This window comes from Sus scrofa, chromosome 1 (genome assembly GCF_054392235.1).
Source record: "Sus scrofa isolate SSC_HxYL_T2T_F1_AM1 chromosome 1, Sscrofa_HxYL_maternal_Yorkshire_Landrace_v2.0, whole genome shotgun sequence".
Classification (NCBI taxonomy): domain Eukaryota; kingdom Metazoa; phylum Chordata; class Mammalia; order Artiodactyla; family Suidae; genus Sus; species Sus scrofa.
Window position 1 is genome coordinate 135,914,573 of NC_139383.1, and position 25,245 is coordinate 135,939,817.

Genomic DNA, 25,245 nt, shown 5'->3' on the forward strand with positions numbered 1-25,245 from the left:
CCAGGGAAGTCTCTCCAGAGCTCGTATCCCCCAAGAGCTTTGAAAAGCCATGGAAAATAATGGGGAACTGTTTTTGTTTGTTTGTTTTTAAAGAGAAAGAATGTATTTACAGCAAACCTTGGGGGACTCTTTCCCAGGTGCAGGCAGCACATCTGGGGCCACCCGGCCTTTCTCACCACGCCCTCAGCACAGTGCCCTCCTCGAGCTCCCTGGGCCAAGGCCAGGCGGCACTGCTCCCCGGTCTCCCGGGAGAGGGGAAGGAGGCAGAGTAGGAGTCCGAGGTTGAGTCCTTTTTCACAGGTTAGTACTGATGGTTAAGTCCGAGGTCCCGGACTGCTTATGCAGTGGGTTGTTGAGGATGAGAGGCGAGCTACCTTTTGCCTGACTATCGCAGTCCTTGATACTTCCCTCTAAGAACGTGCGAAGAGCGCTGGGTCGAGCGTAGTGGAGACTCACCACCGCTGCTCCGAGGAGGAGGCACAGGATGCCTGCGGGGGCGCAGTTGGGGGTCAATGGGGCGGTCAGAACTCCAGAACCCGCCCCCCTCCCCCGTCTCCATCTATTAGAGGCATCTGCATTTCCTCCTGACACACACACCACAAAAAGACCTCTAATATGGAATACATGCTACACGAGTTCGCACGCTCCCTTGGGGCAAGATATCGAACCCTTCCGAACTCCCTTCCTCTGGCCTGAAGAACAGGCATAACAGTGCCTGCCTCTACAAACTATTGAGAGGGGCAAATTAGATCATATATGTGAACTCATTATGCAAAGTGGAAAGCGCACACCGATATAAAACCCCACCCTCCACCCCGCCCCGGCACCGGGGCAGTTCTCTCGGTCCTCACCGGTGGCCAGCGTGATCCAAAAGGCAGCACCGTAGTGAGTGGTGAGTTCGGAGGAGCCGAGGCGGAGCTGGCAAAGAGGCACGCTGGAGATAGAGGCGAAGGCGAAGACAGAGAAGAGGGCGAAGGCGCCGGTGATGAGGAGAGCCAGGCCTCCATAATGCGGGACCGGCATGGAAAGCAGCAGGTTGGAGAGGAGCCAGAAGCAGAACGCCGTCCTGCGGAGAGGGCCCCATCCGCGCTGTAAGCCGTGTTCCCACAGGCTCGTTTCCTCTACATCCCTTCCCCAGAGCGAAAGCCGGGGGCTGGGATGGTGGAGGCGCAGGGAAACCCTCCCGGGGGGAGTAGGAGGGTCTCAGCTGCTGTCTCGTCGGATTCCGGTGGTTGTAGAGACCTCGTAACCATCCACCCACGAGGCGGTAATTCTCACCCCAAGCCCGTCAGACTGTAACTGTACCTCACATTCTCCGGCTCACAGCCCCACCCCCACTCCCGCACACACGTAAATTGCCTTCTCTAAGCGCTCACCACAATGTGGCGGAGGCGTAGTGTCCGGCTAGGCGATATTGGCGGTAAACCCCGCAGGGGCTTCTGGGAGTGAACTTCTCCGCCAAGTAGAGAACTGGGTCCGGCAGCCCCTTCTCCAGAGCCTTCGCATACGCCGCCGCATAGTTTTCGCCCATACGCCAGATGAACTGCTCGTTGTAGTCGATGGTCTCATTCAGCTGCTGTACCGGATTCCCTGCGGAGAGCGGCGGGGTCACCGGGTTGCTTACAGCCAGGACCCGGCAATAAATGGATTCAGACAGGAAAGAGAGGATCCGAGAGAAATGGGTTTGGCAGCGGTTGGAGAAAACATAAATCAATGAGGACCAAAAGCTATTTGAGCTTGCGGGATCTGTGAGGTCCTCCAGCTGCCCCTTCCACACTCCCCCCAACCATGGTCTCCGCAAACCCCAGATCACTTCGACACAGACCCCTCACCTGTGAGTGTGATATTCACACCCTCCAGGCCCACGTGCAGACCGAGGTGGGCTTGGACACGTGCCACACTGAAGGCCTTGTAAGATGTATTGCTGCTAACTTCGCCCACGGTCCATTCTGCGCTGAAGTGCACCGCTGTGGGGAGAGGCACACCGTGGGGGAGGGGAAGGCTTAGGCGGAAGATGGGGGGGATGGAATTGGAAGGGTAGTGATGGGAGGTGGGACACTGTAGAGAGAGAGGAGAGGTCTAGGAGTACAATACGGTACACATGGCAAGGGCAGAAGAGTGGTCACTAGAGCGTGCCCACTAGAAAGAGAATGGTAAGAGGGATCAGGAACCCAACCCCTGTGCTCCAGTTTCCCAGGCACCCTCTGGCCACCTCCTTCCTCACCCCAGGTCCTCTTCCCATCCGCTGCATCACACACTCACCCACAATTTCTGCGCCTATGAACAGGCTGAGGAGAACTCTCACCAACCAGAACCAGCGCTGCAGGGACAGGCACCTGGTCAGGTCTGGGTACTGCCCAACCAGAGTCCCCAAGGCCTCCCTTGACCCCATGCCACCCAGGGCCTTTATTGCCCGTGCAACTTCCTTCTCTTGCCCAGTTTGCTTTTCCCAATTACATTCCTGACCTTTAAAAGCTGAAGTCAAGTTGTCCAAGTCCCTCCGAACCACTAGCATTTCTAATGTTTCCTGACATCTGTGTTTCTGCCACCCCCACCCCATTTCCCAGTTCACCTTGCAACTGGGTTGTCTCAACCTGGTGCTTTCCCATCACCTTCACTCCCTTTCCTCTCCAGCTATCTGGCTCCTAGCCCTGGTCCCACCTACTGCTCCAGTCACTGCTGTGATGAGGCTCATTAAGTTCAGAAGTGCTAGGCAGGCAGGGGTCACCTCCCTCAGGAGAGGGAGGCCTCAGGGTCTGGTCATCAAGTAGAGGATGTGGGAACACAACCTCTTAGATATTCTTAGATGTGCCAGGCTTCCCAGAAAACCAAGATAAGTCAGGTCCTACTGGACTCTCAAAACAGAGAACTTAGGTTCTGGGAGAGGAGAAAATTAAGAAAAAGTGCCCAATTTGCTATAACTTCAAATCCTGTGCAGGAATCTCTGAGTCTTTAGGATGAGGAGCACCCACACACATCTCAACCCAGTGCACAGGCAAAACACAGCAGTCTGAGCGGCCGGTTTTTGTCCTCTTGGGCGGAAGATCACCACCTGGAGGTCAAGACAGGAGTGGGATGGGAGTGGAGATGCAGTCTGGGGAAAGGCAGGAGACCCCTGCAGCCTGTGAAGACCAAAATTGGCCCAAGATTACTAGACTGGGCACTCCCTCTCACTGCAGCAGCCTCCTGAATGATCTAGCTGGGATCAGTCTCTAGGATGTCTTGTATGGATCTCTCCCTGTTCTTGGGAAGGGGTTCTTCCTGGACCCAAATTCTGGGTGTGCTCCACCTGTGCTTCTCTGGTTCAGTGTTTCAGTTTTGGCTATTCATGAAGGGCCTTGCCACAAGGTCCAGAGACAAGCTGCCCATGATGCCCTCCACCCCCAGACCAGAATTTCTAGCATCTCCTTACCGAGTGGCCACGAATCCCGGGCAAGATGAGTAGAAAGCTGGTGGCTAAGGCCAAGAACACCAGAATAACGATGAGTAGTGGGACGCTGAAGCTGGCGGCATACCGAGGCTGAGGGTAGAAGGGCAGCACGCCGTTCCACAGAGTCATGCTGCAACTGGGAGGAGGGGAGTCTGCTCCAGCTGGGAGAGCGATCCCTGGCGTCCGTGCCTGGGTCCTTCTTCCCTTTATCCCACCCCCTGTGTGCGAGGATTGGACCCAATGAGCAGTGAAGTCTGAGCTCCTTGGCAGGCTTCTGCTGGCCCCTAAGGAAGCTCAGAGGCTGCCTGTCCTCAGGCGTTCTGAGTTGGCTAGAAAGGAGTCAGGCAGGAGAGCGGGCTTTGCAGGTTCTCTTTGCATTTGGAAGTCACAGGGGAACTGCCCCCCTTTTATAGCAGCATGGGCACCTTGCCAACAGCGTAGGGGTGTGGCAGCCAAGTCTGAGCGGGAAGAGATCATGCAAATAAGGGGTGGAGGTCACTATGTAAATGAATGAGCGCCACCTGCACAGCAAGAAGCAGAGCCTCTGTCCAGATGCTCACACCTGGTGCAGCTCTGGTCTGAGTGGACACCTGCGCAGCTGGACTCAGAGGACCCAGTGAGAAGGGTAAGAGTGAAGCCCTGGAGGCTGAGAATCTGTGGAGCTGGGGAGGAGAAGCAGGGAGAGGCGGGGAGCAGAATAGAGAAGTAAAGATTCCAAGAAAAAGAAGACGAATGACCCCAGTGGGGGTCCTAAACCAGAAGTTAGACCGGGGGCCTATTAGGGCCTGATCTTCCCATCCCTAGTGTCCATGCACAGGCATTCACTGAGGAATACAAGGGACTGCAGGTCCGAGGCTTTCAGCTCACTAGCCACTTTACTTTCCCTGCCTCCTCTATGAGAAGCAGTTCCTGAAGGGTTGGGATTCAAGTCTTTGTGAGGGACCTGGAAGGCTGGAGGTAAAGTTCTGCCAGGGACTGACAAGCCCCAAAGGACTTATGCCCCAGGGGTTCCTGTGTGTGGTGAAGGTTACTTCAACAAGGTGGTGGAGAGTGGGGACCAGTGACAATGCCTACAGGGCTGCTTGTGCCCTAAAAAGAGTGGCTACGGGTGCCCTGGTGATGCTTCTAAAAACTTTGCTCTAGAAGTGGACACAGCTGGCACCTTCTCCCCCACCGCCAGCTATAGGTGTGGGTGTGGGGGATGCCTGATCAGTGCCCCTCACGTACCACCTCCCACCCCTCTGGCTTCAGGGTAAGCATGCTCTGCGTAAGACCAGAGGCACTGGTGCTCTTAGGAGCTCTGCTGACTGTACCCCTGGATCCAGTAGGTAAGTATCAGGTGCCCCTAGCTTCAAGATGAGATGTCACCTAGTCCCCCCTGGTTGTTGGGGAAGGGAGAAGTGAGGGTAAGAGGCTCCCTGAGGCTGGAAGATCGGGTCAGATCGCTGAGTGGGTCAGCCTGGAGAGAAACTTCCCAGCGCAGACGCTGCCCAAGTATTGCCACTTGGGTCGGGTTGCGGGCAGCCGGTGGCCTTGAGAAGCACTGGCCAAGAGTACAGGGCCCCAGAGAGGCTAGCACTGAAGGGATCACTCTCTGACCCACAGGTGGCCAGGACGCACTCTCACTGACTTGGGAAGTGCAGCGCTATGATGGCTGGTTCAACAACCTGAGACAACACGAGCATGGTGCTGCGGGTGCGTCTTGCAGTCTGGGAAGGGGGTGGATGTAGAGGGTGGAAAATGGCTAACGGAGGGCAGGAACGAAGGAGGTCCTGTGCTGAGAAGCCAAGAGAGAGCATCACCAATCACCTGCCTGTCTGCACAGTGACTCCACTCCAGGGGCAAGAAAAGCGGTCTCATCGGAGGGAGTGGGGACTTTGAGGGAGGCTTAGGATGAGGTTCCTGGGCTTGCTGGGAACAGATTACTCAGACAGAGCCTGGTTCCCTATTTCCCGCAGGCTCCCCGCTGCGGCGCCTTGTACCAGCCAACTATGCAGACGGTGTTTATCAGGCTCTGGGGGAGCCACTGCTACCTAACCCGCGCCAACTCAGCCACACAACTATGCGGGGCCCAGCCGGGCTTCGGTCCATCCGCAACCGCACGGTGCTGGGGGTCTTCTTCGGTGAGGGCAAAGTGGAAGAACACTGGGGTTGACCTGGCTCTTTGCTCACTGCCTGGGGAGAGGGGCCCTGAGGCCTCTTTCCAAGTCCATGGGAGACCTACCTGACTCTGAACCACCTCCCTCCCCCACCGAGCAGCACTTCAAGGCTTTCTCCCTCTTGGAGGGCCTTCAGGATGATGATTCAGAGGTGCTTGCTCTCCTAATTTTTCTGTAGCCCCTTACTCAAACCGGGGAGTGCCACTAACCCCCATTGCAGCTCTTAGGAGCTGAGTCCCCTGCTGCCCCTCTCCTCCAGTTGTGATTCTAACCTCTTTCCCTGGAAGAGGGATGGGGAACCGATATCTATTAGGAGATGGGGACTGGTCTGGGGGAGCACTTAGAATAGCTATATTATTTTGATTCTCACAACCTATGAAGTGGGTGAGGAGGGTACTATATAACCCCACTTTAAATACCGATTAGAAAAACATTCTAGAGCTGACAGCGAAGCTTGCACAGGAACATTTGTCTTTAGGCTCTTAAGAAATTGGCATCAGCTCTGGCTGTGGGAGTAGAGATCTCACGAGTTTGCACCCCATGGCCTCAGGCTACCACGTGCTCTCGGACCTGGTGAGCATTGAAAAGCCTGGCTGCCCAGCCGAGTTCCTCAACATCCACATCCCGCCCGGAGACCCCGTGTTCGACCCGCACAAGAGCGGGGACGTGGTGCTGCCCTTCCAGAGGAGCCGCTGGGATCCCAACACCGGACAGAGCCCCAGCAACCCCCGGGACCTGGTGAGCAGGGCAGGCGGCAGGGCCGAGGGACCGGACCCGAGGCAGGTGGGGAGAGGCTCCCACCCGCGCCCGACCCTCGCCCTCCCTGACCCGCCTCGACCATCCGACCCCCGGCTCAGCCCCCACCTCCGCTCCCGCCGTCCCCTCAGACCAACGAGGTGACGGGCTGGCTGGACGGCAGCGCCATCTATGGCTCCTCGCACTCCTGGAGCGACGAGCTGCGGAGCTTCTCCGGCGGGCAGCTGGCGTCGGGGCCCGACCCCGCCTTCCCCCGCCAGGCGCAGGACCCGCTCTTCATGTGGACGCCGCCCGACCCTGCCACAGGGCAGCGCGGACCGCAGGGGCTGTACGGTGAGGCCGGGCGGGGACGCGGGCCGGGGGTCGGCGAGGTGCACCCGCCTCGGTCCCACCGGCGCTCACCTTCTCCCCTGCGTCCCCGCGGCGCGTGCAGCCTTCGGGGCGGAGCAAGGGAACCGCGAGCCCTTCCTGCAGGCGCTGGGCCTGCTCTGGTTCCGCTACCACAACCTGTGCGCGCAGAAGCTGGCCCGCGAGCACCCGCTCTGGGGGGACGAGGAGCTCTTCCAGCACGCGCGCAAGAGGGTCATCGCCACCTACCAGGTCAGTCGCAAGGCTCCTCGCCCACGTCCTGGTCCCCAGAGCCGTCCCTCCTTGCACAACCCCACGGAGAAACACCCCTCCCCCTCCCCGAGAGCTACTGTCTCCCTGAAAATGACAAGGAGGCAAAGCGTTACTTAGACAAGAGATTTCCTAGTGATTATTGTTTAGCTGTCGCCCTCCCCGACCCCCTGGTTCCTTGTGGGGGACAGGCACCTCTGCCCCTCTCCTGTTTGAGTGACTCTCCCCTGACTGCCCCAGCCTGGTCCTCATCTCCCACCTAGGCCTTTCCTGGGCTCAGATCCCTTCAGGACAGCAGCTCCAGCGCTGGCCTCCCCTTTCCCCTCTCTTGACCCTCAGAGCATCACTATGTATGAGTGGCTGCCCAGCTTCCTGCAGCAAACACCTCCAAATTACACAGGTAAGGGGGTTGGGGAACACCTGGACTCAGGAGGATTTATAGAGAGGAAGAGGTAATCAGGATTCACAGAAGAAAGAAGACAGATGGGTGTATGTGATGCGAGTATGTGAACAGAGTTCCCTTCGTGGCTCAGTGGTTAATGAATCTGACTGAGGTTGTGGTTACGATCCCTGGCCTTGCTCAGTGGGTTAAGGATCCGGTGTTGCCCTGAGCTGTGGTGTAGGTCACAGATGTGGCTTGGATCTGGCGTTCTTGTGGCTCTGGCATAGGCCAGAGGCTACAGCTCCAATTAGACCCCTAGCCTGGGAACCTCTATATGCCGCAGGAGCGGCCCTATAAAAGGCAAAAAGACAAAAGAAAAAAAAAAAAAAAAAGAGTATGTGAGGAAGGAGCTTATTTCTTTTATTACTCTTGCGGGCAGAGTACCGGCCTTTCCTGGACCCCAGCATCTCCCCAGAGTTTCTGGCAGCCTCTGAGCAGTTCTTCTCCACCATGGTGCCTCCTGGTGTCTACATGAGGTGAGGGAGGGTCTGACTGCGCAGCACACTGGCAGAGGTGAAGAACCAATGGCCTTGGGGGCCTGGGGTCTTTTATATACCCCCACAATTCCATAGGGGAAGAGAAGCAGAATTTGGTGCCCTGAAACAGAATGCTGAGATAGGAATTTCAGTCTTAAACAGGGAAATCTCCTCAGTTCTTCCTAATGAGGCTGAACTTCAGTTGCTGAGAGCAGGATTTGTCCAGCATCTGGGTCAATCCCTTCTTCCCCTCCTACCCTGTGTGGACAAAGAGAAATCTCTACCTTCCACCCACACTGAACATATGTCAAATTCCTACTGTGTTCAAGGACATTCAAGGACCACTCCTCAGTATTGGCCAAAAATTCTCTGAGTCCTTTACCTCACTCAACCCCGTCTCAGATTCTTCCCTGCATTCTCTTACCACATCCTTGATTCCCCATTTCAGAAATGCTAGCTGTCATTTCCAGATGGTCCTGAATGAGAGTTATGGCAGTTTCCCAGCTCTCAGAGTATGCAACAGCTACTGGATTCGAGAGGTCAGCCTGGGACCAGGGGCAGGGGAAGGTGGTTAAGGTCAGTCTCGTCACACAGGCTGGGAATTGCAACAATTCCAGTTCTTGGGTGTTACTGCTCCAGGGTTGTGGGAGATGAAGGGTAGAGCTATCCAAAAACTATCTGGGGGAGTTCCCGTAATGGCTCAATAGTTAATGAATCTGACTAGTAACCAAGAGGTTGCTGGTTCGATCTCTAGCCTCACTCAGTGGGTTAAGGATCTGGAGTTGCTGTGAGCCATGGTGTAGGTTGCAGAGTGGCTCGAATCTGGTGTTGCTGTGGCTGTGGTATAGGCTGGCGGCTACAGCTCCAATTTGACCTCTAGCCTGGGAACTTCCATATGCCATGGGTGCGGTCCTAAAAAGCAAAAGGCAAAAAAAAAAAACCCCAAAAAACAAAAAACAAAAACCTATAAGAGAGTCTAGGATTGGCCAAGGGCCCTTTGTCCTGAGTGCCGCAGTGGTCCTGAGTGAGCGGGACCCAGCTTTTGAGAGGGGCCTGAGACCCTACCTTGAGTGTGTTGCTTGCTTATTTTCAGAATCCCAATCTGAACAGTGCCGAGGCAGTGAATCAGCTGCTGCTGGGAATGGCCTCCCAGATTTCAGAGCTGGAGGACTGGATAGTGGTTGAAGATCTGAGGGGTGAGCTCTGAGGGTCCAGAGGCCCGGGAGGTACCTACAATGCAGGAACACAGATAAACACACAGCCAACAGCCATTAGAAGAAAATGAACTTTATTCTAAATTACCTAAGTCTGAATATGTGGGGGAAGGGTAACACCACAATCTCTGGTGCTTTAGGTCTCTAAATGTCTTTAATCCAGCCCTGCCTTGAGATTAAGGAGGTGGGCCAGGGAATTTACTGGTTGGTGACTAGAACAGTCCTGAGTCTTGGGGGAAGAGTCTTACCAGCAAAATTGGCCCTGGTTGTACATGGTGACCTTGACTCCATACCAAGGCAAATCACATGCTGAGGAGTATTGAATGTGGGTAGTGCCAACAGCCAATTCAAGGCTGCTGGGCTGAAAAAGGTTAGGGGAACTGAGCCCATAGCCTGATCCTCTCTCCTCCTTAGATTATTGGCCTGGCCCTGGAAAATTCTCCCGCACTGACTATGTGGCCAGCAGCATCCAACGTGGTCGAGATATGGGGCTGCCCAGCTATACCCAAGCCTTACAGGCCTTGGGTCTAAATACACCAAAGAACTGGAGTGACTTCAATCCCAACGTGGACCCTCAGGTCAGGAATATTGATGATAATAATGGCAGCTAAAGCTTTCTTGTAAAGATACTGTTCTAAGTTGTTTATATATGTAACACATTTAATCTACATCAAGAAGATGTCACAGGGTAGATACCATCATTATCCCCATTTTACAGATGACATAAGTGGTAAATCAGTCTTGGAGGCAGGATTTTTTTTTTTTTTTGTCTTTTTGGTATCTCTTTGGGCCGCTCCCGTGGCATATGGAGGTTCCCAGGCTAGGGTTCGAATCGGAGCTGTAGCCACTGGCCTACGCCAGAGCCACAGCAACGCGGGATCCGAGCCGCGTCTGCAACCTACACCACAGCTCACGGCAACACCGGATTGTTAACCCATTGAGCAAGGGCAGGGACCGAACCCGCAACCTCATGGTTCCTAGTTGGATTTGTTAACCACTGCGCCACGACGGGAACTCCCGGAGGCAGGATTTAAATTCAGGCATCCAATTTCAGAGTATTCTTACCATTACATTATACCATTTCCCCAGAGCGGCTCATGGGTTGGGTGCCACTGTCCTATTCCTGCAGTATTTCTCCTCATGTGTTGGGTGACGGTGAAGCTGCTAACTACAGGCAATCTGGCTAGTGACATATACTGGTCCTCTAAACTTGTCACCACCTGAGGGAGGCTGCCTAGAAAGAGGAGACTCCTTCAGGCCTGAGCAGTAAACCAGGCAGCTGATAGGGTCCTATGTTTGAGGGATGGGGCAATAATGACTGCCCTCCTAACACAGAAATACATATACTTTCACACTCCTCACCTCCTGTGGTGCCCCAGGTGCTGGAGGCCACAGCTGCCCTGTACAACCAGGACCTGTCCCGGCTGGAGCTATTCCCTGGGGGGCTCCTGGAGAGCTATGGGGACCCTGGACCCCTCTTCAGCACCATCGTCCTAGATCAGTTTGTGCGACTGCGAGATGGTGACCGTTACTGGTTTGAGAACACCAAGAATGGGTAAGGCCCACCTGGATTCCTGCCTCAGACTCTACCTTGGCCTGGGCCCCAGACCGTCTGCTGGTAAACAGCTCCCACTGTCCCACCACCTGTCCCCAATCCCTCTAGGTCTCTTTTCTCATCTGGGTCCCTGAGTCTGGGTTTGCTGGAGACATGTGTCTCCTTCCAGCAATTCCTGGCTTTCTCCAACTTAGGCTCTTCTCCAAAGAGGAAATTGCAGAAATCAGAAGCACCACCCTTCGGGATGTGCTGGTGGCTGTCACAAATGTGAGCTCCAGTGCCCTGCAGCCCAATGTCTTTATCTGGAATGAAGGTAGGTGGCCTGGGAGAATGCAAGTGATGGTGGCCAGAGAAGGGACAAAGTTTGGGAGGGGAATCACTTGGTGCTGTCTAGGGAACTAGGCCCCAGGCATCTCCTTCTGTGTTAGGCTGGAAGGCCTGCCTTAGGCCGCCTCCCCCACTGGAGACTAGACTGGTTTGCAGGATGTACCTTGTGGCCACCTTGAGGTGGGCACTGAGAGATGGGATGTGGAAAAGGAGTTTTTTGAGGGGAACAAGTTCCAGGGAGGTAGGCCTGGGAGGGAGAGGGGTACCTAGTCCTTTACAGGAGAGAGGGGAAGGATGCCTGGCCAAGGAGTGGGATCCTCAGACTTTGAGGTCTTCTTTTCTTTTCCCTCAGACTCACCATGCCCTCAGCCCCAGCAGCTCACAACCGAAGACTTGCCGCACTGTGTACCCCTGACTGTGATCCAATACTTTGAGGGCAGTGGTCCCGGTTTTGGCATCACCATCGTAGCTCTGTGCTGTCTTCCGCTAAGTGAGCCCTTCACCCTCCTCACCCATCTCTCTTCTCCTGGCTCCCCTCCTCCCCACAGGCTGCCCCCACCCCTCATTACCCACAAACCTGTAGGGCTAGCTCCTAGGTACATTTGAAGCCAGGCTCAGGGGGCCTTGGGAAGGGCGAGGCAGCAGCCAGAGTGTCAGTGGCGCTATAGGCAAGGGGCTCCCCTCCCCACTGGCTCCTTCTGACTCCCTTCAGTGAGCCTGCTTATCTCTGGGGTGGTGGCCTATTTCCGGAGCCGAGAGCGCAAGAAGCTACAAAAGAGAGGCAAAGAGAGTGTGAAGAAGGAAGCAGACAAAGATGGAGTGTCAGGTAAGATGGGGTGGAGGGGAGGGAAGGAGGAAGGGGAGAGATGAGAAGGGCACTGGGAGAAAGAACAGGGCTATAGGTGTGGGGGGTGTCAGCTCAGACTGAGTGGAACCGTACTGAGGGCAGGGGCCTGAAGACCTCTGTTGAACCACTCTGCCACATTGTTCTTTCCCAGCAATGGAGTGGCCAGGCCCCAAAGAGAGGAGCTACCCTGTCAGCATCCAGCTGCTCCCAGACAGGCATCTGCAGGTCCTGGATAGGCATCTCTCAGTGCTCCGTACCATCCAGCTGCGACCCCGACATCGAGTCAACCTCATCCTGTCCAACAACCTTGGGCGCCGCACCTTGCTGCTTAAGATCCCCAAGGAGTATGACCTGGTATGACCCAGCCGGCCTCCCCTGCCTGGGCTGCCCTCACAATCTCCTTTCTCAGGTCACCTGCTTCACAGCTACAGAGCTCACCTGTGAAGGCTGATGCTGGGGAGAGACACTTTCTTCCAAGGTCTCCAGACCCCACCCAACTCTCCCTCTGACCCCCTTGGGCCACTCACCTGGCCCCAGCCTGACTGGACTGGGGGACAGCTTTTCTCTCCTTCTCCCAACCCAAGCCCGTTTGAGAGGAGGCTCAATCAGAGGCTTGAGCACTCTCATGGCCTTCCTCCCACCAGGTGCTGCTGTTTAACTCTGAGGACGAGCGAGGCGCCTTCGTGCAGCACCTGCAGGGCTTCTGTGCGAGCTGTGCTCTGGGCCTTGACATAGATGAGATGGGTGAGAGCGAGCTGTTCAGGAAGGCTGTGACCAAGCAGCAGCGGGGCCGCATCTTGGAGATCTTCTTCAGACACCTTTTTGCCCAGGTGCTTTTTGGAGATGAGACTCGGCCAGGGGTTGGAGGGAACATGGGCTGGACAGGACCATATGTGTGGGGTGAACTGAGCTTCTTCTCTGTGGACTGGAGGCAGACAGCGTTAGTTGAATTGAGGCTTTGCCACTCACTAGCACATTGCCTTAGGTAAATTACATAATCTCTGCTCTATATTTCAGTTTCTTCATCTACAAAATAGTGATTAAAATAGGATCCATCCCCTTGGGTTGTTGTGATGATTCAGGGAGATAGTCTACATCAATGGTTCTCAAAGTGTGGCTTCTGGACCAACAGGAGCAGCCTTACCTGATTTGTTAGAGATGCAAGTCCTCAGGACCTTCCCCCAGACCTAGGAAATCAGGAACTCTGGGGTTGGGCCCCAAGCCCTCCAAGGGATTCCAATTCACTCTAAAGTTTGAAAAACACTTTCATATATAGTGTTTAGCCCAAGTGCTTGGTACATTGCATAGGCATTTAGCAAATGGTAGTTACATGTATATGACTTTTAAAATCAGGCACATGGCAGCCCTGTTTGAAATGACAAGAGAATGTTGTCTCCAGCCCCTTCTTGCCTGTTCACTTGTGTCTACTGTGGCTTCTGTCCCCAGTGTAGGCTCCGTCACTGCATTCCCAAACTTTGCCCCTCCTTTTCCCTACTCTCTCCCCTGCTGCAGACCAGGCACCATTCCTATTGTATAAGGCTTCTGGTTCTTGGGTCCAGGGGGAAAATGGGCTGGTCGCTAGAGATTTGAGTCACCCCCTCTGCAGAAGCATAGAGGCCCAAGTCAGAAGTTTAATGACCAGGAGCAGCCACCAGGGCTCACCTGTTCAGATTTGGACTTTGGGGAGATGTGAGGGGTCACTAAACTGCTTCCATCACAGGCCTCACCTCCTTCTCTCCCACCCTCTGCTGCTGCCCGAGTGCAGGTGCTAGACATTGACCAGGCGGATGCAGGGGCCCTGCCCTTGGACTCATCACAGAAGGTGCGGGAGGCCCTGACATGTGAGCTGAGCCGGGCCGAGTTTGCTGAGTCCCTGGGCCTCAAGCCCCAGGACATGTTTGTGGAGTCCATGTTCTCTCTGGCTGACAAGGACGGAAATGGCTACCTGTCCTTCCGAGAGTTCCTTGATGTCCTGGTGGTCTTTATGAAAGGTAGGGGAAGGATGGACCATCCCAGGAGCCAAATGTCTTTCAGCAGAGAGGTGACTGGCATCCCCCTCTCTCTTCCCAGGCTCCCCAGAAGACAAGTCCCGCCTCATGTTCACCATGTATGACCTTGATGGGAATGGCTTTCTCTCCAAGGATGAGTTCTTCACCATGATTCGGTATGGGGTAGGCCCCTCCCATCTTGAGGCTTCCTGATATTTTAAATAGGAAGACAGGTCAGAGAAGAAGTAGATAAAGAGGTTTTGTGGCCATATGCATTGATAGGTGGCCTAGGTACTACATCTCAACACTCGGAGCACACAGATTTAAAAGTTTATCTGGTCAAGCCCCTGCCTCCAGGAGGGTCTATATCTGCACTGTCAACACCAACCAGAAAATTCTCCTTAGTTACAAAAAACAACCAACATCAAGATAACCAGTAACACTTGGGTCATTGCTGTGGCTTGGGTTTGATCCCTGGCCGGGGAACTTTCATGAACTGTGGGTGCTGCCAAACAAAACAAAAACAGAAACAACCACTCTAAAAAAAAAAAAAATGAGAAGTGTGGTATGAGGAAGAGTCTATATGATACTCTAAGAATAAAGTAACAGCTACATCTGATCTGTTGCTATGGTAAGACAATCTTCATTTGGTAACTTAAAACTGTTAATGGCTAAAAAAAAAAAAAAAAAAAAAAAGATCAGTAACAAAGCCCACTAACCCCTTTTAGATGCCTTTGGGTCTCTGCTAACTTTTCTAACACTGTGCTTTACACAGTGAAGTAGTGAATCATGGGGGACGGATGCCTTGGTTACTGCCACTATTAATCACCACAACAGGCAGGAGAGACATGGAAAGTTCTTCTATCTTCCAACGCTTCTGTCTTCCTGCTACTTAAGCCATGTGTGGTTGTGGTGTGCCAATAAAGACCAGATTTGAGCTCATAGACTTCTTATTCCTAAAGACAGTCCTCCAGTAACACAGCTGCCTGCAGCTCTCTAAGGACAGGGTTGATACCTCTCTTTGTTTCCTGTTGAATCTATCTCCTCCACACTGTGATTGGCACATAGCAGACATCTAATACATAGTTAACTGAGTCAAATGAAACAAATAAGTAAGTGAATAAATAGAATGCATAAAATATCCCAGATCCTTTTCACTTTTCTAGTCTTGTAACCTTCCCATTGCTTTCAGCATTCTCCTTAACTGCCACATCCTCTTATACTCCAGATACCATAACTGGACTTGGGCTTCTGAAAGGGGTAGGGTGAAGTGGTCATCCCTCGCTGGGTGTACCATGCCACTGCAGGTGGGCTCTAGGGAATCTAGGGGAGGGTTCCTGCCCCCAGGGACTGAGCCCCCCTCTACTCGTTCTGTACTCAGTGTGGCTCTTTCTCAGTCTCACCCTGAGAAAGTGGGATGGGGTGTGTGTGTGTGTGTGTGTGTGTGTGTGTATTTTATGTGATGGTAGTCCTTGCTGTGCCATGCATGCAAAGGTCTTTTTCTTCTGGATTCACTCAAACTTGCAGTTTTGTTTGCTTTTGTTCCAAAGTACATTCTAAGAAAAGAGCATAGCCACTGTAGCTGCTACTGTGGGTGCTGTCACATTGGGTGTGGAGATTCTGCTGACTGTGCCCTGGGGTTTTGGCATGAGGAAGCAGCAATGATTGCAGCCACATCTCTTTCCCCTACTTCTGTTGTCTGTGCCCCCACTGGACTGTGAAAGGGGAGCTTGGCGGTGGTGTGGGAAGTATCAACACAAGAGAGTGGGCAGAGGGCCTGCCATGCAGGCGAGAGGGCCACAGCACCCCTGGACATATCCTTACACTAAGTGGACTTTCATCCCAGCTGTAGATGCCCCCCTGTTTGAGGACTGCTTTCTTTAATTGGTCAAGGTCACTTTCAGTCTTGTTCTGCCTTTCAAGCCTAGGGCCACCCCACCCAGCTTAGTGTCAGCAGCAGGCTGGATGAACACCTTCTCAGTGCCATTTCCCGGGTCACTGTTAACCACATTAGATAATCTGAGTCCCGCCCTACCCTGAACCTGCCTGAACTTGACCTTCCGGGTGACAGGCTGCTTTCTCTCTGGTCCTCCCCCAGGTCCTTCATCGAGATCTCCAACAACTGCCTGTCCAAGGCCCAGCTGACCGAGGTGGTGGAGTCCATGTTCCGGGAGGCTGGCTTCCAGGACAAGCAGGAGCTGACGTGGGAGGACTTCCACTTCATGCTGCGGGACCACGACAGCGAGCTCCGTCACACGCAGCTCTGCGTCAAAGGTGGAGGTGGAGGTCTGTGAGTTTAGGAGGAGTCAAGGAGTCTTCAAAATGAGAGTTCTTGTTTCTTTTTTAGTCCTTGGTGCTTAGTACAGAGGTAGGCACATGTAATGAAGGATATCACATACAGTTGTGCAATATATGCACAAAAGTGCCCACTGAGGGGTCAGGACGGCTGAAATCCAGCCTACGTGCTGCTCACTTGCCATGCACATTGGGCTAGGGTGTGTCTGGTCAGAGGAAAAGGCCCTATTTTCTTTACACAAAGGACCTGCAGGGTTTCATCCACCTGGAGGAGCCCCCTTTTCTAATTGCACAAAGTCACCACATTGTCTAGCAGTGGCTGCCCTGTGTATAGTGGAAGCTCAGTGTGGGCAGTGAGGGGAGCAAGGCTGGAGCCAGAGATGAGGACATGACCAAGTCACTGGCAAGTGCCATGGCAGCTTCCTGGGACAGTTTCTCTATGCCACGCAACCCTCCTGGGGAAGCCTGTCCAGCTTCTTGTTCTCCCCAGGTGTTGGAGTCATCTTTAAACCAGACATCAGCTGTCGAGTGTCATTCATCATTCGGACTCCTGAGGAACGGTGAGCAGGAATGAGGCACTGGGATGTGACCTGGCTGAGTCTCCTGCAGAGAAATGAAGGAAGCAGGGCTGGTGGAATCAGTTCCTGGGCTAGACATTTGCCCTCTGAAAGTAGCTCTCAGTGCATGGTTATTCCTAGCTCAGATTCCAGCTGCCTCACACACATACCCCTTACCACTCAAGAGCCTGGCTCTCTCTCTGCCCCTCCAGGACAGACTCACTCTGTAGAACAGATGGTCATATCACATTAATTTCTTCTACTTTGCCTCCTGTCCAGCTTCTCGCCACCAATTTTGTGGGGAGGTTCTATGGGTAGAAATGAGTCCTAGGATCTACCCCCACCTACCCATCCTCCAAGCTTTGAACTGGGAGTTCTTCTGCAGCTGCAAAGACAAGGGGAGAATGAGCCCCATTTTTCTTTTCTCAGCTCCTCCCCTCAGGGAGTGAGGCTCCCTGCCTCAGAAGCCTCAGAGTTGGGAGGCCCTGTGCTGAAGAAGAGGTTTGGCAAAAAGTAAGTGTTTCCCAGACCTCTGGCCCAAGGAAATATGGGGAGAAGTCTCAGAGTTTCTTGCCTGTCCATACCTGCATACACAAGGCACCATCCATGTGTCTGTGACCTGATTTGCAGGCTATAGAGTTGAACGACTCTTCAACCTCCTCTAACCTTTTAACCCTAATCTTTAGCCAAGGGGCCTGGTTCTCAGATGCAACACCAAGAAGGCAGTGAGGAGTCTCCTGGCTTTTGCCTGCTTTGGGCACAGCAGTGAGGCCTGTGTAGGGAGCGGGAAGAGCTAAAGACAGGCAGACAGGAAGAAGAGGAGGTGGAGTAGTGGGGGGATGGAAGAGTGGGCGGATAAGGCAAATAAAGATGAGAAGAAGTGGAAATCCACTTCCAAAATGCTTTTTCCTTCATCTGTTGTGACCCATCCTGATGGCTGCCAGATCACCAGGTCTCCTTCACAGGGTTGCATTTAGGAGAGACTAGGTTGTCCTTACCTCACGGCTGCCTACCTACCTTTGTTGCAGGGCAGTGGTGCCCCCTCCCCGACTGTACACAGAGGCATTGCAAGAGAAGAAGCAGCGAGGCTTCCTGGCCCAGAAGCTGCAGCAGTACAAGCGCTTTGTGGAGAATTATCGGCGGCACATTGTGTGTGTTGCTATCTTCTCAGCCATCTGTGCGGGATTATTTGTAGAGCGTGCTTACTGTAAGAGTTCCAGGTTGTGGGAAGGGAGATGTGAGAGTTTTCTGGTTGCTCTTCCACTCCTCAGCATCTGGATGGGGGACCCCAAGGATTGTGACTCTGTGCTGTGCTGACCCACCCCCACTCTGCCCCCAGACTATGCCTTTGTCTCACCACCCTCGGGCATTGCAGAGACCACCTTTGTGGGCATCATCCTGTCTCGGGGCACGGCAGCCAGCGTCTCTTTCATGTTCTCCTACATCCTGCTCACCATGTGCCGCAACCTTATCACCTTCCTGCGAGAGACCTTCCTTAACCACTACGTGCCCTTTGACGCTGCTGTGGACTTCCATCGCTGGATCGCCATGGCTGCCCTTGTCCTGGCCAGTATGTGGCTCCTGGGCACTCGCCACTGCTGCAGCCCTCTGGATCTAGCTGTGAGGGAGACAGTGGGGAGACTGGAGCTAGTCATACTTCTTTCCTCCATGTGCCTCCTCTCTCCTCAGGGCCGGAGGTAGGGTTGGCACTAGGAGACATATCTAATAGCATTTGTCTCTTTCAGTTTTGCACAGTGTTGGCCATGTGGTGAATGTCTACATCTTCTCAGTCAGCCCCCTCAGCCTGCTGGCCTGTGTCTTTCCCAGTGTCTTTGTGAATGATGGGTCAGTTCTGGAGAGGGTCCCCCTTGGGAAACCTGGGGCAGGCCTGAGGGTACAATAGAAGATATTAGATGGCCCTAGACCCTCTACTCTTTCACTGAGTGAGGGTGAGAAGCTAGCCCCCTTGCAGAAGCTGAGAGGTGACTTCCTTGACCACAGGAACGAAACTGGCTGTGATTGGCTAGGAAAGGAGTTTGGGAGGTGAAGTTGGAGACTTTTTCCCACGTGTTCCTGACACACAGCTTGCTATCCTCAGCCTGTCATCCACTCACTGGGCAAACATTTATGTTGCATGTCTTATGTGTCCATCTACCAGCCAGAGAGTAGGGATGCCAAAATACATGCAGTCATTCAACACATGTTTATTGAGCATTTATTCTGTGCCTGGCATTGTTTGAGCGCAGGGATAGAGCATGAAGAAAAGCTCCCTGTCCTCATGGAGATTATAGAATATGAACCATGCACTCAAGGAAGCAAAAGTCAGATGCAGTAGGAGAATTCAACAGTAGGAGGAAGACTTGCTGTGAGATCAGAGTGTGGAGCTGCAGGAGGCTGGGTGCCATGTTCTTTGGAAGGATCCCTGGCCATCTGGGTAGAGGCCCAGTAACCTCTGTGTTCAGGGTCAGCAGGAACAGAGTCACATTGTGACAGTGGTGGAGCCCTTCCTGCCCTAGCCTGAGGCTCTATGTGCCTTTGCCCTACAGGTCCAAGCTTCCCCAGAAGTTCTACTGGTGGTTCTTCCAGACAATCCCAGGTAAAGAGTGGGCTGTGTGTGAAGTCTGGGGATTCTGTCTGAGGACTTCTTTTGTCGCCATCTTCCCATGAATACACACTTGTCTATAGTGGTCATAGGTTCTCTTTGCAGCCTCCAAGATAAGCCTTCAGTTCTAGCTTCTTCACGCAAGCTGTTCTGGGAGCCAGGGAGAAGGAGGGAAGTCGGAGAAGGAGAGCAGAATTGGGAAATAACTCTCTGATATTCTCAGCCAAGGCTAAGGTTTTGAGACTAGGGACTCTCTGACCCTGTCCCCACCATCCCCAGGTATGACAGGGGTGCTCCTGCTTGTGGTTCTCGCCATCATGTATGTCTTTGCCTCCCCCTACTTCCGGCGCCGCAGCTTCCGTGGCTTCTGGCTCACCCACCACTTCTATATCCTGCTCTACGTGCTGGTAAGGGACTTCTCTGGGCAGGGCCAGGCCGCTGGGCAGAGACAGGAAGCAGGCTGAGTTGGAACTAAGAGCTCAGACTGAGACTCCAAGATCTGATACCACAGTCTGTACAGACTATGCCAGCCTCATCTACTTAGCCCAGGCCCAGGGCCCAGGCCGGAAGTATCTGGGTAAGGTGGGTACAGGAAGGGTGTCTGGCTGGGCCTGAGCTTTACTAACTGGCCATGTCTCCAGCTCATCATCCATGGCAGCTTCGCTCTGATCCAGCTGCCCCGCTTCCACATCTTCTTCCTGGTCCCAGCACTAATCTATGTGGGGGACAAGCTGGTGAGCCTGAGCCGGAAGAAGGTGGAGATCAGCGTGGTGAAGGCGGAGCTGCTGCCTTCAGGTACCAGGCCTGCCCTGACCCTGGGTGGGGAGCAATGGAGGTCAATTCATAGGACGTGGGAAAACAGCTCTCTAGAACTCCTCATCCCATTACTGCCTCTGATAGCATGTCAGGGACGCCTGCAGCTTTCCTGATGGAACTGCAGCCCTCAGAAGGGCTGTGCTTAGTCCCCAGGAGGTGTAGACAGTGAGAAGTAACTATGAGAAGAGGTGGCTGAAAGTGCATTCAGAAAGTTTTAAGGGAGTTCCCATCATGGCGAAGTGGTTACTGAATCCGACTAGGAACCATGAGATTGCAGGTTCGATCCCTGGCCTTGCTCAGTGGGTTAAGGATCTGGCCTTGCCGTGAGCTGTGGTGTAGGTCACAGACGTGGCTCGGACCCTGCATTGCTGTGGCTGTGGCATAGGCCGGCGTCTACAGCTCCAATTAGACCCCTAGCCTGGGAACCTCCATATGCCACGGGTACGGCCCTAGAAAAGACAAAAACAAAAACAAAAACAAAAGTTTTAAGGACAAGAAAGACCTCGCTTGTGTGCAGGGCAGGGAACCATATATCTGTCTCCTATTCCTTTATTTAGAAAAAGAGACATACAAATGGTCAGGACTGAGGATCTGTTGTTGAGAGTCAGTATTGATCAGAGTGGGGATTCATATCACTGTAGAGGATGGCAGAAAAGGATTTAAGTGTTGTGGAGCCATCTAACCTTCAGGACTCACATAGTAAGAAAATAAACCTCACTACAACTTTCTTTCAATCATAACTATTTAAGAGAAAAATCTCAGCATGGTGTTAGCGTGCCTTTTGCACCATCCAATACTTGGAGAATCTCCTTTCCCACAAAGAGGCTCAGCTGTGGTCAGGCAATTAACAGTATCCCGCTAAAATTTGATAAAACATGGTGCCTTCTATTTAGAGCACATGATACAGGTTTTCTATCTACATTAGTGACCTAAATGTTCTTGTTAACGTAAATTGAATTGAAAAAGTAAGTCAATTTAAAGAAAAACATGAGGGAGTTGCCATTGTGGTGCAGTGGAAATGACTCTGACTAGTATCCATGAGGATGCAGGTTTGATCCCTGGCCTCACTCAGTGGGTTAAGGATGTGGGTTGCCGAGCTGTGCAAGTTTCGGACATGACTTGGATTCTGCATTGCGGTGCCTGTGGTGTAGGCTGGTAGCTGTAGTTCCAATTTGACCCCTATCTGGGAACTTCCATATGCATTGAGTGCAGCTCTAAAAAGCAAAAGAACAAAAACAAAACAACAACAACAAAAAACCCACACACATGGCACATCACAAAGGTAACTCTTAAACTGTGGAGGTTTGGTAAACACTGAAATAGTACCTGGGTTGCCTAAGGTCCCCTGACTTAGTAAGCTGGTATCCAGGACAGTGCTATCAGACCTGAGCAGCAGAGAGGAGGGGAGGGGCTAGAACAGGGAATCAGAGAAGCCTAGCTCTTGAATAATCCAGGAAACAGGAGGAAATCCTCCAACTCTCAGCAAAAGAAGCCCTACTCACTCAGATCATGAGGCTGCTTCTGGTGTGTGGAGAGGACAAGGTACTTGCTAGTCCTTAGGTACTAGGAGCAAGCTCTCTAATCCCTGCCCCTCCCTTCCTATGATCTCCAGGAGTGACCCACCTGCAGTTCCAGCGGCCCCAAGGCTTTGAGTATAAGTCAGGACAGTGGGTGCGGATTGCCTGCCTGGGTCTGGGGACCAATGAATACCATCCTTTCACACTGACATCAGCACCCCATGAGGACACGCTTAGCCTGCACATCCGGGCAGTAGGGCCCTGGACCACCCGCCTGAGGGAGATCTACTCACATCCAATGGGTGATGGCTATGCCAGATATCCAAAGGTGCTCATCACTGGGAACCACTTTTGGGGCTCTAACATTGACAGAAGGTCTCTGCTCTCCTCACCCTTTAGATAAGAAGTTCCAGCCACCACAAAGCCAGACTGGGAGAGGGCTGGGGTGACTCAAAGAGACAAGGATGCTCCCATATCCTTCTTCTCCCTGTCCCATCTACCTCTCCTCTGCTATTTCTAACTTCAGAGCTGGGGCAAGGCCAGGCTTACCATATATTCCTCTTCTGTTGACAGCTGTACCTCGATGGACCGTTTGGAGAGGGCCATCAGGAGTGGCATAAGTTTGAAGTGTCAGTGCTGGTGGGAGGGGGAATTGGGGTCACCCCCTTTGCTTCCATCCTCAAAGACCTGGTCTTCAAGTCATCTTTGGGCAGCCAAATGCTCTGTAAAAAGGTGAGTGTCCCTCTCCCATTCTTCAAAGGAATGGAGACAGACAGCCTGACTGTATCCTCACATCACAGCAGAGTAGCATGAGAAAAAGCCCCTGGCTTCTAGGCACTGAGTCTGCTGAGGCCACTCATATGCAGTTGTCCAAATGCCAAACATTTGAGGGAGGGTAGGTGGTTTAGATAGAAGGACCTCTGCTGGGGTGTGTGGCTAGAAGCCTTGGATCAGGCTTGTGGGTCCTGCCAGAAGTTTGGTGGCTGTGAGTGGTCTAGGAATTCCCAGCCTCTCAGGTAAAGGCATTTGAGGCAGAGGAACCTTGAGCTGCACGGAGTTTGAGTCCTAGTCATGTGTCCCCAGATCTACTTCATCTGGGTGACACGGACCCAGCGGCAGTTTGAATGGCTGGCTGACATCATCCGGGAGGTGGAGGAGAATGACCACCGGGACCTGGTGTCTGTGCACATCTACATCACCCAGCTGGCTGAGAAGTTTGACCTCAGGACCACCATGCTGGTACGTCAGGGCTGGCCGGGTAGGGCAGCTCGGTGGGTATGTGGGTTGGCAGGGCAAAGCAGGATGGCCAGGGGCAGTGGCTGAACCACCATCTAGACTAGGAGCTGATCCTGGCTCTGGCTGGCTGTGACCTTCCTCCTCTACTCCCTCCTCCAGTACATCTGTGAGCGGCACTTCCAGAAGGTGCTGAACCGGAGTCTGTTCACGGGCCTGCGCTCCATCACCCACTTTGGCCGCCCTCCCTTTGAGCCCTTCTTCAACTCCCTGCAGGAGGTCCACCCACAGGTCAGTACTACCCCCACCCATCCTTCCCCTGCCAGGACTTCCTGGCCTTTAAGCAGCTTGCAGCAGAGGACCCAGGATGGGGTGGAGTGTTGAAAGAGGGCCTTAAACCCTACCTCCTGCCTCCCCAACACAAGCATCCTCCTCATGGCCTGGGGTCCATGCCCTGGTCGTTCCAGCCAGGCTTGAGAAACAGCTCCCTCCTTGGGAGTAAGCATCTCAAGCCTGAGTGCTTCTCCTTCAGCCACTACTCCCCACGACTTAACAGGTGCGGAAGATTGGAGTGTTCAGCTGCGGCCCTCCAGGAATGACCAAGAATGTAGAGAAGACCTGTCAGCTCATTAACAGGCAGGACCAGACCCACTTTGTGCACCACTATGAGAACTTTTGAGCCCACCCTCCCTGGTTCCTGATTCCTCCATGGGCCAGCTCTGCTGGCAGTTTCTGTCAGAACTCACTTCAGGCCTTAGCTGGAAAGCTGGAAGAGCCTCTCCCTCATTGCCCCATCTGTTCCCATGCTCTGAAAAAGTAGAGAAGACCCTTTCAGCAGGCTGTGCCAGATGAAGTGTGTGTGGGGGGGGAATAGTCCCTGCCTTGTGACAACTGTGGAGGTGAAAAGATATGACAGGATTTGCCTCTGATAGGTCCCCGTGTCTGTTTTCCTTCCATAAAATCAATGTATTACTTTGGTATTTTCTTGGCCTAGGCATTTGAGGGAGGACAGGGTGGAGAGCCTAATGTGAAGAGAGGGCTCAGAGTGAGAATCTCCTCAGAGCCCAGATTAGAAGCCACAATGCTTAGAACCTGGACAGCCTGACCACCTCAATTCAGTCTCCAAGGCCCTTTCCCTCCAGCTCTAGCCCCTGCCCCTTCCTGCTCCCAGGGAGTCTTGATGTTCCTGGTATGTGCCAGGAATGCCTGCTGCCCTGACCTCTTGGCAGGCCCTTCTCTGAGCCCACTAGAGAATCCCCTCAGCTCCAGGACCAAGGGAGTCCAGCCTCTCTGCCAGTCATCCAGAGTCCCCTCTCAGCTCCTCACCTCCACAGGAGTTGGATGACCAGCTGTCTTGCTTTGCCCAGGATTCTCTAAGTCTTAGCACTGAAACTCTCTTGTCCTAGGAAACCCCTCAGTCCCAGGCAAATCAAGACAGCTGATGGCCTTCCACAGGAGTCATCCTGGAGCATCACCTCTATACCCTTTAAGACCCTTCCTTTTCCTTCTTCAACTGAGTCTTTCTCAAAGCCAAGCTTTAATTTTTTTTAAAAAATTATGTATATAAAGCTGTTTCAAAATAGTTGCATAAATAGGATGTAAAAAAAATTATGTATAATTTGCCAAAAGTAAAGTGTTCAAATTTTAAAGTTACCATGTACTGCATGTAGTACTACAACACAAGTCAAGATATAGAACATTTCCATTACCCCTGAAATTTCCCTGTACTCCTTCCAGTCAGCCTCCCCCAACACTTAGAAGCTACCCATCAATGTGATTTTTTAAAATTGCTCTAGATTCGTTTGGTCATACTGAATGTACTCTTTTGAATCTGGCTTCTTTCACCCAACACAATGTCTCTGATTCATTCATGTTGTTGTGTGTATCAATAGTTTGTTCCTTTGTATTACGTGTTACATAGTCCACTGTAAGGATATACCAAAGTTTGTCCAATCTTCTGTTAATAGACATTTAAATTGTTTCTAGTTTTTGATAATTATGAATAAAGCTGTTATGAACATTCTTGGATGTATCTTTTGATGAACGTAATGCACTCATTCCTCTTGGATATACATCTAGGAGTGGAATTGCTGGGTCACAGAGTCCTCTAGCCAATAGGGCCTGTGTCAGGGAGAGTTTCAGGCCATCTCCACATTGCTGCCTTGGGCTTCTCTCCTTGTTGGTCCTACCCTCTTCCAACAGGTCAAATGCCCTTAGTTTCCTACTCTCTGTATTGAAGGAATCTCTCTGGAAGGGAGAGATTCCAGATCAGAAGTCAAGAGACCTGGGTACTGCCAACTTTTCCTAGAAGTAGCTACAGAGGAAAATCCTTTAACTTCTCTGAGCCTGTCTCCTCATGTATTAAAATGTCTGTGTGGGTAGTAGGAAGACAGTGATACTGGTCCAGAAAATT

At 52.8% G+C, this 25,245-nt stretch overlaps 3 protein-coding genes across 23 annotated transcripts in view; 1 reads left to right on the forward strand and 2 right to left on the reverse strand.

The window, feature by feature from the left end:
• Positions 1 to 481, reverse strand: part of DUOX1 (dual oxidase 1) — a 44,531-nt gene extending 44,050 nt beyond the window's left edge. For all 13 annotated transcript variants that reach the window (XR_014836525.1, XR_014836531.1, XR_014836529.1 and 10 more), the window contains exon 1: positions 375 to 481. The gene's annotated coding sequence lies outside the window, so the exon portion shown is untranslated. The remainder of the gene's footprint in view (positions 1 to 374) is intronic.
• Positions 81 to 6,881, reverse strand: DUOXA2 (dual oxidase maturation factor 2). 2 transcript variants are annotated; one of them, NM_001243550.1, is given in 6 exon segments: positions 81 to 488; positions 852 to 1,066; positions 1,377 to 1,590; positions 1,833 to 1,967; positions 2,263 to 2,320; positions 3,413 to 3,810. In NM_001243550.1, coding segments are annotated over 6 exon segments (963 nt in total). In that variant the 5' UTR covers positions 3,560 to 3,810; the 3' UTR covers positions 81 to 294.
• On the forward strand, positions 829 to 24,856 carry DUOX2 (dual oxidase 2). 8 transcript variants are annotated; one of them, XM_085009526.1, is made up of 34 exons: positions 829 to 1,091; positions 4,682 to 4,758; positions 5,036 to 5,125; positions 5,389 to 5,553; positions 6,140 to 6,327; positions 6,477 to 6,678; positions 6,779 to 6,945; positions 7,303 to 7,363; positions 7,785 to 7,881; positions 8,330 to 8,420; positions 8,975 to 9,077; positions 9,510 to 9,673; positions 10,475 to 10,650; positions 10,845 to 10,963; positions 11,330 to 11,467; positions 11,690 to 11,803; positions 11,976 to 12,178; positions 12,469 to 12,654; positions 13,590 to 13,815; positions 13,895 to 13,988; positions 15,911 to 16,098; positions 16,598 to 16,667; positions 17,094 to 17,177; positions 17,693 to 17,871; positions 18,004 to 18,234; positions 18,410 to 18,509; positions 19,211 to 19,260; positions 19,546 to 19,673; positions 19,908 to 20,061; positions 21,695 to 21,927; positions 22,173 to 22,331; positions 22,683 to 22,838; positions 22,995 to 23,123; positions 23,389 to 24,855. In XM_085009526.1, the coding sequence occupies exons 1-34, from the start codon at positions 1,009 to 1,011 to the stop codon at positions 23,509 to 23,511; spliced, it is 4,728 nt and encodes a 1,575-aa protein (XP_084865652.1). In that variant the 5' UTR covers positions 829 to 1,008; the 3' UTR covers positions 23,512 to 24,855.
• Positions 24,857 to 25,245: the final 389 nt, after the last annotated feature.